Source organism: Dendrobates tinctorius, unplaced genomic scaffold, assembly GCF_039654945.1.
Source record: "Dendrobates tinctorius isolate UK_male_01 unplaced genomic scaffold, ASM3965494v1 ptg000163l, whole genome shotgun sequence".
In the NCBI taxonomy this organism is placed as follows: domain Eukaryota; kingdom Metazoa; phylum Chordata; class Amphibia; order Anura; family Dendrobatidae; genus Dendrobates; species Dendrobates tinctorius.
The window spans coordinates 4,427,501-4,445,000 of NW_027361830.1; the positions used below are offsets into that span (position 1 = coordinate 4,427,501).

The following is a 17,500-nucleotide window of genomic DNA, read 5'->3' on the forward strand; positions in this document are numbered from 1 at the left end:
GAGGTTTCTGAAGCTGAGAAAAATGCCAAATATTCCAGTTTAACATATTACACTAAAGAAATACCAGTCCTATTTGATGGCAAGAACAAGCCCATTTGGGTTTTATGGTTGTTTTAATGACTACTGTATCTACATCTAGTCTTAAGGTATGTTCACACTGCTTTTTTCAAGTGGTTTTGAGCAGCTCTGCTGATGAAAACAATGAAAAAATCATTCAAAAAAGGCTCCAAATTTCTAATAATTTCTATGGAAAAAAGTACTTGCAGTTCATAAGCACAGGCTTTTTAGCATCTTTTAAATGAAAAGAAAAGTAGATGCCACTTATTTGAAGCAGCTCCTGGCTGAAATGCTACAAACTAGACACTTTTCAATCAAAAGGCTGCAATAGATTTTTCCAAAAAAAAAATTCTAAGAAAAAACAAAACCTTGATAAAACTATTCACAACAGGTTCAGTAAACCAAAAACTGATAGAAAAATTCATATAAGATGAAGCACTTCCTGTAGTGGTAGGTGCCATGAATATAATGCCACTTGGAGCCTTTGAGCATGTTATGTTCATTGTGTAACATGCTAGCAGTTTTACCACTTGCTACTTCGCTATCAGACAATTTGATGCAAGATGTTTGCAACTGTGCTCATGCACATCATATGTCCGAATAAGTACTCTGTCCCCAATAACCGTGAGCATCTCTTACTGTGCACTCAAATCTGTAGAGGGCTTGGACTTTCACATTTTGTAGCTTTTTTTTATTTACCGTAATTCACAAAGCCCTACAAGGAGCCAGCCATATGTGAGGCACATTTCTCTCATTCTAGATTTCCTCTATAGACAGCAAGATGTGTGCGCTTTATGCAGAGGCATATCATGTGGGGGGCGCCGGGGCATGTGCTCCAGGCGCAGCTGGCACTAGGGGGAGGGGGAGGCAGCCAGGCCGCCTAATGCGGCGGCTTGAAGTGTCTTCCCCAACGGCTGAATTTTTCTGCTCCTACTCCACCCAGACTGGGGACATGCTGCGCGCCCTCTCCCAGTGAACAATTTTATTTGCGTCTTTCAAGCAAGTACAATTGATGGGGGGAGATTTATTGTGTGTGTGTGTCTGTGGGGGGGTTACTGTGTGTGGTGATTTACTGTGTGTGGGAGATTTAGTGTCACAGGAATAATTTTAGGGCAAGTATGGAGCAAGACAGGTGCAGACAATGGGGGGAAAGCAGGAGAAATGTGAAGACAATATGAGGAGCAAGGAATAAGATGGGTGCTTGCATGAAGAAACAGTGTGGAGGGATGGGTGCATACACAGTATGGTGAGTGGAGGAATGGGTGAAGAGAGGAAAATGTATGCAGACAGTATGGGTAATGAGGATGATGGGATGGGTGAGGACACAGTATGGGGAGTCGCTGGGATGTGGGAGGAGACAGTATAGAAAGGTAAATGTATGATGAGGGAGGGGGAAACGTATGAGGAAACTAATGATTGGAATAGTGTGAGTGGACAATACCGGGGGGTGGGGGGAGTGAGTGGGAATAGAATAGTGAGTGTGTAGTGGGGGAGGGTAGCTTGGGGGACAGTGCAAGGGCACAGCCGGGAAGGGATAGTAAGCCAAGTGTGGTGAGGGGTACAGTAGAGGGAATGGGCCCTAAAGTGGGGACACCATGTGAGAGGACAATGTGAAAAGGGGACCAGTATGGAAAGGAGAGGGCAATATGGACAACATGTACCATAAGAGGGACAGGGTATGGGTCATATTCAGTGCAAGGAATATAGTGACAGGCAATAATTTATTCAGGGGTTCAGCGTAGCACAGATATTTTTATTCAGCAGCATTATAATGACACTATCTTTAAGAGCATCACATGGGGATATGCTGCAGAAGACTGGAGAAGATAGAAGTCTGCAGAGACTAGCTGTGGATGAGAAATCTCAAAAAGAAAGAACGACTCCGGAGACAATGTCATCTATAAGGTACCTGGATGTAAGAATTTTTTGCGATACTTACTATTCTCATATGTTAGGAGCATTAAAGGGGTTGTTCAAGTTTGTGATGAGTGTGCAGGCTTTTGAATTCTCACAGTGCACACTGCACGCTGTCAGGACTCTTGTGCCGGTGATTTCTATACATGTGGTCACGTGCCAACTAGACAAGAGTGGCCTCACTCAATGAAAATGAATTGAGCAAGACTGTAGAGGTCTAGTTGGAATGTGGCCAGAAGTATACAAATCACATACTTGTGCAAGAAAGAATCAGAAGTGTACCGTGCGTGCACTGTGAAAGTTCAGAAGCCTGCAGGTCACATGAAAGTCTGCAGTCACTCTCTCTCAAACCTGGACGTACTCTAACTATAAAATGAAGCCCTGTAGTATGCCTAACAGCATGCAATATACTGACTGTCAGGATTCAGCTCTGTTCACGGACTACAGCAGCCATATCACTCATATGTGATTTCAATCTTACTGCCAAATGACAACGAGGTTCTCTTCCAGCTTCTCTGTTTTTCACTGAAGATTGAGAGAAATAGGAAGAGCAGCTTGTCGGCACGTGGCTAAGTGTGCAAATCGCAGGGGGTAGGGGTGAGGGTTGCCAAACGGAATGACGGAAAACCTAGATACACCTCTGGGGAAGACTGCTTGCTTGACAGATGTCCAGAAGGCAGTCATTGACACACTCCACAAGGAAACTAAATTTTGCATTTCATTTGGAAATCAAGGTCCCAGAGTCTGGAGGAAGAGTGGAGAGGCACACAATCTATGCTGCTTGAAGTCTAGTGTAAATGTTTCCACAATCAATGACGATTTCGGGAGCCATGTCATCTGCAGATGTAGTTCCACTGTGTTTTATCAAGACCAAAGTCAGCTCAGCCATATACCAGGGAATTTTAGAGCACTTCATGCTTCCCTCGCTGACAAGCTATTTGGAAATGGAAATTTCAATCTCCTGCAGGACTTGGTACTTTCGGCAGTGTGGACAGGTGCCAATACCTGGTTTAAAAACAGTATCACTTAGCTTGATTGGCAGTAAACTCGTCTGACCTTAACCCCATAAAGAATCTATGGAGTATTGTCAAGAGGAAGATGAGACACTAGACCCAACAATGCAAACGAGCTGAAGGCTGCTATCAAAGCAATCCTGGGCATCCATGACACCTCAACAGTGCCACAGGCTGATCACCTCCATACCACTCCACATTAATGAAGTAATGAGTGCACTTACTGAACATATATTTCCATAGGCCAACATTTCAGATTTTAAAATCATTTTTCAAGCTGGTGTTCTAAAGTATTCTAATTTACTGAGATAATGACTTGTGGATTTTTATTGGTTGTAAGCCATAATTGTCAACAAACAGAAATAAACACTTGAAATAGATCACTCTGTAATGACTCTATACGAGTTTCACTTTTTGTATTGAAGAACTGAAATAAATTAACTTTTTCATGATATTCTAATTTTGTGAGGCGCACCCTGAATGTTTGTTTTTCTTTAAGAAGCCCTTATACACACAGAAACCTTCTCCCATGCCTCCTCTGGATCACCCAGATGGTCATTGGCAAACTTTAAATGGGACTGGACATGAGCTAGAGTGAGCAGGGGGATCTTGCGTGCCCTGCAGGATTTTAATCCATGACAGTAATGTTTTACTAACAGTAATGTTTGAGACTGTGGTCCCAGCTCTCCTCGGGTCATTGACCAGGTCCTCCCGTGTAGTTCTGGGCAGATTCCTGACCTTTCTCAGAATCAACCTTACTCAATGAGACAAGATCTTGCATGGAGCCCCAGACGGAGTAAGATTGATAGTCATCTTGTGTTTCTTCCATTATCTAATAATTGCACCAACAGTTGCTGCGGTCTCCCCACTCTGCTTGCCTATTGCCCTGCAGCTCATCCCAGTCTTGTGCAGGTCTATAATTTTGGAGTACGTAGGCAGCTCTTTGGTCTTGGCCATGGTAGAGAGGCTGGAGTGTTTGTGTGGACAGAGATCTTTTATACAGGTAACTAGTCCAAACAGATGCAATTATGGTAATACATGCAATGATAGCAGAATAGGAATGCTTCTTAAAGAGAAAAAAAAACAGGTCTGTGAGCCAAAATTCTTGCTGATTAGTGATAAATTGCATTTTATTGCATTAAATTAGTATTTGAATTATTTAAAAATCATACTTGATTTTCTGTGTTTTTTTATGTGTGTAAATGTGTACATATGATAAAAATTACAGACCTTTCCATTTTTCGTAGGTTGGAAAACTTCCAAAATTGGCAGTGTATCAAATACTTACCATTTTACCCACCACAAATAAAGTGTAGCAAAGGTTCACCTCAACTAAAAGCGGAGATCCTTAGATCAGGAACAGAACAGATATTTATAAGACATTTCCTAACTTTACAAATTCTTATGAAAACATTTACAACACATCCTGCATTGAACTAATGTGCCCAATTTATTATATATTTTTGGAGTGTCCATTTTATATCGACTCCACCAAAACGAACACCGACTCAGACTCCACAGCCCTACGAACGACATCTTGTTTCACAGTTCGAAAATGCAACGCCGGTGATAGAAGCAGAGTGCTGGCTCTGTGCTCACCTCTCCTGCAGCTTATAACATCATGGATCCAGGACATTCTCATAGGGCAGCTATGTAAGAAACTGTAGGATCTCTGCAAGATCTGCGATAGATGCTGCAGGGAACTGAGTGTAGACCCAGCCTCCTGTGACGTCCTGTTAGGAGACTCCTCTCAAACAAAAAGAGCGTCACAGGAAGTGCCGTAAAATACACTTTTAGAGATTAGTTAGGGAGAAAAAGTGTGGGGTATTGTATATAAAAAGCTAATTACAAAAATGGTTAGGATGTAAAGACCGATGTTTAGAAAGGACATTTTAGGTGCTGGTCAACCCCTATCTTTTTAAGATTGGTTATACATTGGTTGATGGCAGTTGTTAAATGATTGCCAAATGACAACATAGAAGTGGAATGCAATCGCTCAGAGAGGCTGACCTCATTGCATGCGCACAGAACAGTCAGCAGTACAATTGTCCTGAACGTATAGAATATCATTGTTCTCGGCAGCACATTCTCAGTGTATACGAAATGATGTGCTGCCAAGAACCATTAGTATTAAGCTTGCTTAAATTATTTAACCTGACAAACAAGAGTTTTTCACTTTCAGCAGGGGATTAGTAGCCTTTTTACATGGCATGATTATCAGGAACATTTAAGGGGGTTTTACACTAAGCGATATCGCTAGCAATATCGCTAAAACGTCACTGGTTTTGTGACGTTATAGCGATATTGCTAGCGATATCGCTATGTGTGATACTTACCAGCGACCGGCTCCCCCGCTGTCCATCGCTGATCGCGCGAGACTGTCCGGCTCCATTTCTCGTCGGGCGCTTCCTGCTGTGACGTCCAGCGACGCGTGCGGGAGGACGCCAGGATCGCTGTGTGTGAATGGTAAGTATCGTGCGCTGCGTCGCTGCTGCATCGCTGTGAGATCTTTCTGTATGAAAGCTCACTAGCGATCATTTAGCGATGCACCAGCGATCCTGACCGGGTCGGATCGCTGGTGCATCGCTAAATGTAAAAGGGCCTTTAAGCCAACCAAAATGCACCATGAGATTTTATTTCTAGACTGCAATAACCATAAATACATAAGCTTTCCACTGCAGGTGGAGGTGTACTTGATGCCTTCCTCTTTTCACGTAAATCGTGGGTTGCTTTCCACAAACTGAAAAAAAGATTGTAAAAGTGCAAGAATACCTATAATGGCAAGAATGTATCATAAATTTCCTCTTAAGTGGACCTCCGGAAACCACTATGAAATAAAACTGATCTCTACTTAAGATATGAAGCCACTTTTCCCATTAAATAAGGAAAAGGCACTATCTGCATTGTTATTACTAAGGCAGGAGCTAATCTTCTAACAGGTTAGGGAAGTTCAAGGGGAAGAGAAATAGTGTCTGGCTAGGAATCTTCTCAAAGAAACTTCCAACTGTTATCAGTGTCTCTTCCTTTACATTTGGTACTTGTTCACAATGCAAACGGAAAATATAACGATTTGGATGACACTGAAGCAAAGTTATAGGCAAAAAGTAACTACGGTAATTACATTGCCAGCTCGGTTGTAGTAGGAGAAAAGTTCAACCCGACTGAGGTATGATCGGCCCTGCAATCAACAGTGACAAAGAGACACTTATTTTTTTAATTCAAGCTGCTATAGGCTGGTAATGCAGAGGATTAATGACATAACCAGGAATCGCCCCACCTTTGGGGCACTAAAACCTTCATTTACATACAAATTCTCAGTTTATTTTCTTAGTGATGAAATATTCATTAGTGGCCAGAAAAGACAGGTTTAATCTTGTCAATTGTCTGCCATATAACTTGTTTTTTATATGACCCAGCAATATAATTACTTTTATGGTCCTAAGGGTATGTTCACCTACTTGCTTTGCTCTACAATCTACCCAGCTTAAAATACTCTTAAAATAAGCCTTTTATTGGATATAAATTAAAAAAAAAGTGTCTATAGCACACGTGGCACACTTATTCTGAGTGTAGAATATAAAATTTCAAGTCACAATTTTGAGGGAATTTTGAGCAGGAAAAAAAACACATCACATTTGCCCTCTGAATCCACTGGAAGCATGCAAAAAAAACCTTCACCAAAAAAGAATTTCAGATTTTTTTTTCTTGCCTTGCCACAAAAATCCCTGTCAAAAATGCTACTGAACATATCCTAAACCTTTTAACAAATTTGCTGTATAAGTTAGATGAAAATGTAACTTATGAATATACTGATTTTACAAATGTAGGAACATGAATGATGTTGAGAAGACAACTGGGATAGCTTTCCACCTTTGTCAAAAAGATACCCCTTATAAGTCACACAGTTTTATTTAGCAATGGTGCATTAACATTTCAGCCTAACAAAATCACTGTTTTACAAAGGGATTCTGGCCTTTATCCTACCTCAACGTAGTCCTTGGCATGACCCCAATCTCTCTTGGCATCCAGATTCCCAAGGCTGAAACACTCCATCTGTCCGAGGTGAATCTTAGCTACTGAACGGCTAATTTTTCGGGTTACAAAGTTTGCTCCTGAAATGAAAGATAAAAGATAGTTAGAATTGTCCCGCCAAGGACTTAATATCTGGCAGAAGACCATTAGTTTTCCACCTCAAAGTAATTTCTTCTATTCCTCAATCCTCATCTGAAGCCTTCCTCCCCACTTCAATAACCATGGCATCTCGTTCATCATTTGAGTAAGCTAAGAAGCTTCAATTGCCAGAGTCGCAAGCTCCCCTTTCACATCTTTTCTCTCCAAAACTTCTTAAGCATTCCTAATTCGCTGCTTCAATATTCAATCTAGGCAGAAGGCCAAGGAAAATCAATTGGAATGTCAGTTTATAAACATAAAATGCAAAAGGTTATACAAAGGGAAACACTAGTATGGAAGACAGACATCTAAGACCACCCTAGCTTTAGAAATGAGTACAAGGAGGAATACACTTTTTATTGTCAATAATAGCAGCTGGCAAAGTCATAGTTTGGGGGAAAAAATGTAACTATAGCTATCATTTGCATGTCACTGTAATCACATCTGTTAGCTCTATATTAAATTTATGAAAGGGGTAGGAGGATATACTAGGATGCCATTTTAGAAGCCAGTCAAACAGAAAGCATGCTGGAGTAAGACAAGCTAAAACTTGGAAGGGGAGCGTGCCTCAATAAATATGATGAATATCTTTGATTGACAGCCAGCATAGATATCATTCTCCACCTAAGTATCACTAAGTGAATACAGTATCATCACTGTGTAGAGAGTAGTGACTAACAGATCCCGGCAATGCCCTGATTGTCAGCAAGCAGCTGCAGGGTGGACAAAATGTCATTTTCTCCATGTAGCCGCTACTCCAGTAAGCTAGCTAAACAAGACTTAAGCAATATTTAACTGCAGATTAACCATATAACTGCAGGTAAATAACTTCTCTGGATGTGACAGTTTCCCTTTAAATAAATATTCTGAAGACTGAGCCTTTGCCAGGCAAAATATGCCAAAACTCAGAGCAAACAGATGTGCTACTGAATAACTGAATGAACGTGCCAAACATATTATATCATTGCACAGACAAGGACTGTTTAAAACAAACTCAAATGGTGCTAATGGTATTATATATCAAAGGTACACTTTAAAATAAACAAAAAAGCACAGTTTTATTGGTAAGTGGGATTTAAAGGAAATTAAACTTTTGCTCATAAAAAGTATTTATAGTACCCATGTGCTTACACAATCTACCTGTGTATTTTTCCCCTTGGCAAAGGGCTGGATGTCCATTTTGTTATACTACTTGGTGCACAATAAAAAAAATGCCAGGATCATGTTCCACTGGCAACCTATAGCTGGTTGTTTATTGTCTAGTGAATTTTTTTGTACTGGCAATTCGTCCCACAATATTTATCATAAAATGGTACTGGAAGGGTCAGTACACATTGTGTCAATGATAGCAAAACTATTTAGACTAGAATACAATGACATGGTAAAAAAATTTTTTAGTCGTGTAATGTATGTGAACATTTCTGCTGGATTTGATGCGTTGACATTTTTGTCCAACACAATACAAATCCTAGCATTTTTCTATAACAATTTAAGTACTACATTAGAAAATTCCGCAAGCCTCTGTCCCCACTCCAAAATGAAGAGTCATCAGTAATGTCTATTGCAGATGTTTGCATAGTGCCTGCTATGTGGATGATGCGTTGATTGTCAATTCTAACGTATGCTCAGTATGAGCTCTTTTGGCACTGTGCAATATTCCTTTTCAATGCACAGTGACAGTGCGCTCAATCACTGGCTTTGATGAGAAGTGACGAGTAGTGATGAGTAAACTCGTTGCTCAGGTTTTCCCGAGCATGCTTGGGTGATCGCCCACAATTTCGGAGTGCTCGGAGATTTAGTGTTTGTCGACGCAGTTGCATGATTTGCGGCTGCTAGACAGGCTGAATACATGTGAGGAATGCCTGTTTGTTAGGAATCCCCACATGTATTCAGGCTGTCCAGCAGCCACAAATCATGCAGCTGTGTCGACAAACACAATCTCCGAGCATGTCAAAATACTCGGAGATCACCCAAGCATGATAGGGAAAATCAGAGTAACGAGTATACTCGTGACGAGCTGTCAAGTGTGCACTCGCTCTGTAGAAATTCGGTAAAATGGCTGGAGTTTCTGCTGCCATTTTGCTAAATTGTAGAGAGCTGGCAAAAGGATAATAAAAAAAAAACCTTCTTCCAGAGCCTTGATTTTCAATGTTTTCAATGCATGCTCCGAACAAAATCTTCCTTTTAGCAGCCCAGAAGCTTCAAGACTTCATTGGGATATGCATGCAAAATGCCTCTTCAGAGATTAAAAGATTTTATTAGTGCCTTCTATTGGAAGCCGCAATCTTTAAAGTCAATATCGACTCTTTAACAAGCCTTGCCACATTGACTTTTAGGATTGCTACTTTCAATAGGTTTCACTATAGATCAAGTATTCTTCCTCTCTGAAGAGGCAATTTGCATATTTTAATTTCCCAGGGAGGCATTGTATGGCTTATAAGTCAGGTATATCACTCTCCACAGGGAGAAATGTTGCCCCTTAGATCCCAGTTTGATGCCTCTCTAACAGCCACTTCAGATCTCTTGCTTTGCACTAGAGATGGTTAACACCCCGAAACACGCGTCTGCAAATACAGTGGCATGTAAAAGTTGAGTGCACATATAACTGACAAGGTTTCAGCTTAGTCTGTTATGGTTAATCATCGTTGGTAAAGGCCAGGTGACTCCAATTTCCCAGCTTTCTATAAACCAGTCTCCTCTAACCTTGTGGGGGAAAAAAAAAAAAAACAGCAGCCATGGGTTCTTCTAAGCAACTGCCTTGCACTTGAAAATGATGTTGGCTCACAAAGTTGGAGAAGGCTATAAGAAGAGAGCAAAGCATTTTCAAGTTACCTTTTATTCAGTTCAAAATGTAATTAAGAAATGGCAGTTAACAGGAACAGTGAAGGTCAAGATAAAGTCTGGAAGACCAAGCAAAAATTCAGTGGGTTGCTTGCAGGATTGCTAGAGAAGCAAAAACAGAACCCCCGCTTGACTGCAAAAGACCATCAGAAAGATTTAGCAGACTCTGGAGTTGTGGTACATTGTTCTACTCTACAGAGACACAAATATAGCTTTCATGGAATAGTCAACAGAAAAAAACTCTCCAGCTTCCTCACCATAAAATTCAGCATCAGAGGTATGCAAAACAACAACTAAACAATCCTACTACATTTTGGAAACCAGTCCTGTGGACTGATGTTAAAATAGAAGCCTCTGGCCACAATGATCAAAGGTATATCTGGAGGAAAAAGGGCACAGTATTTCAGGAAAAGAATATATTGACAACCATTAAGCAAGGGGGTGGATCAATCATGTTTTGGTTTTGTGTTGGAGCCAACGGCACGGGGAACATTTCAAGTAGAGGGAAGAAAGGATTTAATGAAATCCTAACAAATTCCTGATGCAAACATAACACCATCTGTAAAAAAAAAAAAAAAAAAAAAAAAATTGAAAAAAATGGCTTCTACAAATGGATAAAGATCCTAAACATGTCAAAATCCACAATAGACTAACTTAAAAGGGGCAAGCTGGAAGTTTTATAATGGCCCTCACAGACTCCTGATCTGATCATCATTGAAAATCTGGCTAGACCTCAAAATTGCCGTGCATGCAAGACTACCCAGGAATCGCACAGAACTGGAAGAATTTTCCCAGGAAGAATAGATGAAAATTCCTCAAACATGAATTGAAAGACTCCTTGCTGGCTACAAAAAGCTTTTACAAGTGGTGATATCAAAAGGGAGTGCTACTAGGTATTAACCATCCTCCAAACTTTTGCTTTGGCTCATTTTCCTTATAGTAATTTTTACAAATTTAAAAGATGAAAATATATACTGTTTATGTATTTTGGGCAAAAAAAAAGTATAGGAAATGTGTCATCTTTAACTTGAGGCCTTATAGAGATAAGTTGAAGATTAAATTAACTGTTCACAATAACAGTAATTTTGACACCCTAACTTTTACATGCCACTGTAGAGATTCTGGTTTGGCTTTTATTCTATTTGCAGACAGTGTTGCCCTTTCTCAGTGCAAAGCAAGGGATCTAATGGGGCTGTATGAGGCCTCTGACTGGTGTCTAAGGGGTAATGTTTCTCCTTATTGAGAGCGACAACTGACATGCCAGTATAAGACGACTTACATGCAAGGCAATTCTCCTCAAACAAATTTAATATGCAAATTGCAAGAGGAAGAAGACTACATTTCTAAAGCCACCTGTCCCAAGTCCACCAATCACTGTGTGACACAGTGAGACAGTTCAGCAGTCCAAACTGAGGCTGGAACATGCTGAGCTGCCAGTGTCCAACCATCCAATCAAGACCTGGGGTTCCTGGGTTGTTACTTGGCTACTTAGTTGGATCTCTATCTGATTACTGCCAGTCGTAGCCTAAACTCGTGGTGGCGTTCTCTGATCTACCGCTGCCTGAATTCGGACTGTTTGCCTAGCCCTATGTCTTGATCCGCCAATTCCCAGAAATTCCGACCTCGGACAGGGACCCAACTACTACGTCTTTCTCTTTCCTCTTAGCTTACGATAAATTCTTAGTATCCGACTTTAGACATCTACACTATCCTGTCTCACGTACTCCGGGAGTAGTGGCTAGTGTCACACCACCTATTGCATGTAGCAATCCTAAAAATCAACGGGCAAAGCAACTTAAAATGGGACGTTATTGACTTTTAAGATTGTAACATCCATTAGGTGGCACTATAGAGCAAGTGCTCTTCCTCTCTGAAGAGGGAAATTTCATATTTAATTTCCCAGAGAAGCACTGCATGGCCTATAACGCTCTTTGCACTGGCATTTCAGGCATGTCACTCTCCACAAAAAGACTATCCCATGGGATATGCAGAAATCACTGAGAAGCCAAGCAAGCCCACAAGCATACTGCAGTTTCCTAACCATGCTGCAGTGAAAAAAGAAGAGGTTAGAATAGAGTGCTTCATGCAGGCAGAACTGTGGTAGACTCTGGAACACAGCACACACAAACCGGTCATATGATTATGGAATAAAATATGACAGCAAGTGTTAGACCAGAAATGAAAGTGAGAAGTATTGTTGATCTTATGTGTGAAACGAGAAATAACGCGTTTCCAAGTATTTTGTGATAGAAAACTATTGGTAAAACCCCTTTAAAGTCCCTGATAAAAAAAAAAAATCCAATTGTAACTTGTATATAACAGTTTTGTACTGTATATACTTGTTTTTCCTTTCTATTTAATTCACAGAACATAAGAAAAGCAGAAAATCAATTTATAAGAACAGCATTTTCATAATTTATTTTACTGATTTATGGTATATAGCATCTTCATATTCCACAGCGCTTTACGGACATTGCAATCACTGACCCCATTGGGGTTCACAAGCTAAATTCCCTATCGGTATTGGTTTGTGGGGAAAAAAAAAAAAATCTGAGAATCCATAGCAAAGCAACAGTGCTAAACCACTGAGCCACCATGCTTGCTCGATTTGACAGCTAAATAGAAGAGTTGTGGTTACCCTACACACAAGAAGAATCAGTATAAAAAAAGGAAACCTTGCCCCTCACTATATCTCTAGTGTTTGACATCTATATATTCGGCAATGATGTTGTATTTCTCTTTTCTCCAAGTTTTTTTTTTTTTTTTTAACTAGATAGTGATCAAACAGGCCTTTATTTCCAGAATGAAACCTACTGCTTTTATACAGATGGATCAGGTTGCTGATTTTTCTCCTACAAAAGAAAAACTTTTTTAACCACTGGAATATACACAAAATTCATTAATTGTTAATCTCCTCTGACAGATACTAAAGTCTTCCGATCATCACCTGTGCTTGTTGTCACTTCCAGTCACCTAACCTTATAATCGGCAAGATCAAGTAAAAATATTGGGCCATGGGGCCAGTTAAACTTTCTACATGCAAGTCTCCTCTGTATCCTCTTTTCACTGTAATGTATGAAGTTTGCACATTTTATAGTGGTCTGCTGTCTAATTAACATCCCTGTAAAATGTTGGATTTAATTCAGTTAGACATTCATATCTTTTGGATATTTTAATCATTCCACAGCTTGGATGCCTGGATATTAACTTATAGTAAAGTTCGGCAGTGGTGGATTGCAAAAGTTAAAGAACTACATTATCAGCACACAAGACCAACAAGGCGAGTGTCAGGCAGCAATGTTCGGAGCGTAGTAATGACAATGATAATCATTTTTCAGAACCTGGGACTATTTAAACATAAGGTGTCAGTATGGCTTCTATGCGTATATTGCAATTATTTATATTACAAATGTCTCGAGAATGATGACAAACTCAATATCGGAGATATATTAGAGTTAAACATATAAAAATTGGTTTAATTGTGTGCAAGGTAAAATCATGAATAGCCACATCTATTTAAATAAGGTCACGCATATTTGTGGTCTTCTAGGAATGGAACTGAACAGCCCAATTGTAACTTATGGTTACAGCTGCTCAGCAATAAAATTCTTAACAAATTACTTTTTCTGTGCACGTTTTTAAAAGAGCACATTTGCCTTATAAACTGTACAACGCAATCTCCATCTTATTTTGCTAAGAAAGCACAGAACAGATTTTTTTTTTCTTTTTTTTAAAGAACAGTTCAAAATACCAACGAGACTGAGGAAAGATTTCGAAGAACTACAAGTTAAGGAACAAAAATACAAAAAAAAAAAGACAAAGTAATCTCTCGGATAGTATTATTTATTTTTGACTAAGTGATGTTAAGGTCCCAACTATCTGCTTCTGCACAGGAGAGACTTGAGGCCACAATTTCCCTAAATCCTACAGATCAGAAGTTTTGCGTTTTTCACATTGATGATTCAAAAGATAATGGATTCTTTAGTGATAATGGGAGTGTGGCTGCATGGATATGACAATTTCACAATCAATTGATTATTATAGCACCACTCCTGCACTCTGTGGGATTGCTTCAGTGTTTGCTGGGTGTTGTGGAGGTCACTTCTCATGCAAGTCTATGGCTGGTTTCACATTAGCGTTTTTGTGTGCAGCGCATCGTGCGCATCCATGAGCATGCGTCCCTATGTTTAACATGGCGTATGCATGGTCTTGCGTTTGCATGCTTTAGTCTGCGTTTTCGTGCCATGCGTTTTTCCAGGTGTGCGTCTAGACGCGCCGGACGCAACATGTTGCATTTTTGGGTCCACCCAAAGGAGTAAAAAAAACGCATGCGTACGCTTTTACACGGAATGTGGCAAAACAATGCATTACAGTCTATGGGAACGCAGGCGTGCGCATGGACATGCGTACGCATACATTTTAAGAGCAAACATGTCTAGACACTGGTTTAAACCATCCCCTTCCTATGACACATGCCCACTGGCGTCCCATTGGTGGAGTCTGTTTCAAGGATTTTTCAAGGATTTTATCCTTGTGAAATGTGACACCTAGAAAACGCATGCGCATAAAACTGCAAACTTAAAGGGAAGGTGCCATCCAAAAATTTTTTTTTCAGCAATTGAAAAAATGAAAAGAATTAATGTTTACATTTTCTTAAAAAATATTATCGTTTGTTTTTAATTTTGCAAAATATGAAAAATAATTTTAAAAAGTTTGGCATTTCCACTTGTTAAAACTAGGGGGAGCAGCTACTGAAATCTGGCACAAAAACCTATGACATCTAGGAACACAGTGAGCAGCCATTTTGATGGGGCTTGCAAAGTTACTGACTGTCTTTGCATGTAAAGTCTGGATCAGAACAGGCCATCAATCAGCAGACATGTTTCCTGGATTTCTGTGGAGCAGACAAGCAGACGGTCCATCCATGTGAATAAAACACAGCGCTCTTTGTACAATCCCTGGCACCGAACAGGGCGCCCCCCACAGACCAGCACACTGCTCTCCTGAAATACTCTGTGCTGCTGTCGCCCTGCTCCTTCCACCATACATCAGGCCCCTGTCCCCTCGGTTTCACACATCGCCAGGACGGGATCTGAGGAGAGGAATGGGGTCTTCGGTCACCGAGGATGGCAGGCAGCAAGGATTCTGGGAGCAGAGTGACAGCAGCACAGAGTATTTCAGGAGAGCAGTATCACACGGGATAAGATTAGATACATGGCTCAGCAGGCAGCATCACACAGGATAGGATTAGATACACCGCTCAGCAGTCAGTATCACACAGGATAGGATTAGATGCACGGCTCAGCAGGCAGTATCACACAGAAGAGGATTAGATGCACGGCTCAGCAGTCAGTATCACACAGGATAGGATTAGATACACGGCTCAGCAGTCAGTATCACACAGGATAGGATTAGATACACAGCTCAGCAGGCAGCATCACACAGGATAGGATTAGATACACAGCTCAGCAGTCAGTATCACACAGAAGAGGATTAGATGCACGGCTCAGCAGGCAGTATCACACAGAAGAGGATTAGATGCACGGCTCAGCAGTCAGTATCACACAGGATAGGATTAGATACACGGCTCAGCAGGCAGTATCACACAGAAGAGGATTAGATGCACAGCTCAGCAGGCAGTATCACACAGGAGAGGATTAGATACATGGCTCAGCAGGCAGTATCACACAGGAGAGGATTAGATACACGGCTCAGCAGGCAGTATCACACAGGAGAGGATTAGATACACGGCTCAGCAGGCAGTATCACACAGGAGAGGATTAGATACACGGCTCAGCAGACAGTATTACAGATATGCCCACACTGGTGAAACTTCCAGCCCCCCCCAATTATACACAAGACTATGGGCTGTATATGTCACTGTCCTCCTCAGACAGCCATAAAAGCAAAGGTGTCAGATTACCGGAGATCACTGGGGCTGTGAGTGAGGAGGCAGAGACAGAGCAGGAGGACGCTGGAGCAGGAAGCACAGGGCTGAGCCTGGAGTAAGCAGTACAGAGGAGCATAGATGAAAGTCACCCGCACTCACCCCTCTCCATCCTCCGGCTCCAGTGAGCGCTTCTCTCCTCTGCTGACCACCTTCTCCTTTTCTTCAGCCTCTCCTCACAACACAGGACCTGTTATGCCACAAGTGGTCCTGTGATAGAGGGTAAGTGGAGCTCAGCAGATAGCACTGGGCTACAGTAAAATGGCGCCCAGCCACACCTACAGCAGTGAATGGTGCAGCCCACAGGGGCGTGCCCAGTTCTCTGCTACTGAGGCTGCAATGTGCGGTCGGAAGCCGACCGCAGTCTTCTATGTCCAGGGACGGCCATGTTTGCAGACTGTATGAGTCCTCCACAGATCTGCAAATCAAGATGTCAGCGCCCAGTGGCTACATGAAAACATTATTACAAACAAACCATAAATCCTGGTTAGTACAACATTTGCTTTAACAACATGTTTTGTAACTTACTATTTTTTTGCAAATTATATAAAATTGCGGCACCTTCCCTTTAAACACATGCAAAAACGCATGTGCGTTTTTACATGCATTTCTACTTGCGCACGATGCGCTGCGCAAAAAGACGCAAATGTGAAACTAGCCTATGAGAGGCAGAAAGAGGCCAGAACAAGGCGCTCATAGACTTACATTTAAACCTTGTGACCGTTCGCTCTTTCGGCCAGTGAAAAGTTGCGGTCAAAAGATGGCAGCGCGGGGCCAAAGAGGCACCAGGAACAGCTGCAGAAGGTGGTTGGTGAGTATATGCCTAGGGTCAGGGAACCTATATTAGTGTCACTACTCCAGCGCTGAGATTTAAGAAAAAACGAGGAAAAAAAAACATGGAATGGGGTGTTAAACAGTAAATTTGCTTGTTCCCATCTGTATGGTTTTCAATTGCATCTTAGTTGTGGGTGTCAAAGGTAACCAGTGGTTAGTACCTACCAAAAAGGATCTAAGCGAGAACAACTAATAAACCAGTGACCACCAAAGTCTGATCTGTACCCTCAAAAGAGCTATTGTAGAGTGAACTGCAGAAAAACAGTTTCAGGTGTGATAGAAAGGTAAATAGTTAGTTGCCCATGCTGACCACTTTTCACCTACTGTACCAAAGTGTTTTCAACAGACATTACACCTGGACAATGGAGTAATAGAAGAAGTCCGACTGATGACACTAGTATTCTTTCACATCAAGAAACGACACTAAGGCCAGGGTCACACTAACCAACGCAAAATACGGTCTGTAGTTTACAGGCGTAATACGGATGAATGACCCCTAAATAGTAGTCCGTATGTCATCCGTAAGCAAGGTGTGGTCGCGTATTTTGCGCATGTAAGCATCCATATGTAATCCGTATGCTGAGATTTTCTCGCCGGCTTGCAAAATGGACATATAATGGAGCCCTATGACAGGTTTTATAACACAAACGAAAGAATAGATATAGACACACACACATACGTATATATATATATATTCTATATACACACACACACACACGTCATT

At 41.1% G+C, this 17,500-nt stretch overlaps 1 protein-coding gene across 6 annotated transcripts in view; it reads right to left on the reverse strand.

Moving 5' to 3' along the window:
- Nucleotides 1–17,500, reverse strand: part of GMDS (GDP-mannose 4,6-dehydratase) — a 944,793-nt gene that overhangs the window by 484,656 nt on the left and 442,637 nt on the right. For all 6 annotated transcript variants that reach the window (XM_073550144.1, XM_073550143.1, XM_073550145.1 and 3 more), the window contains one exon: nt 6,969–7,096. In XM_073550144.1, coding sequence (XP_073406245.1) covers nt 6,969–7,096 — 128 coding nt within the window. The remainder of the gene's footprint in view (nt 1–6,968; nt 7,097–17,500) is intronic.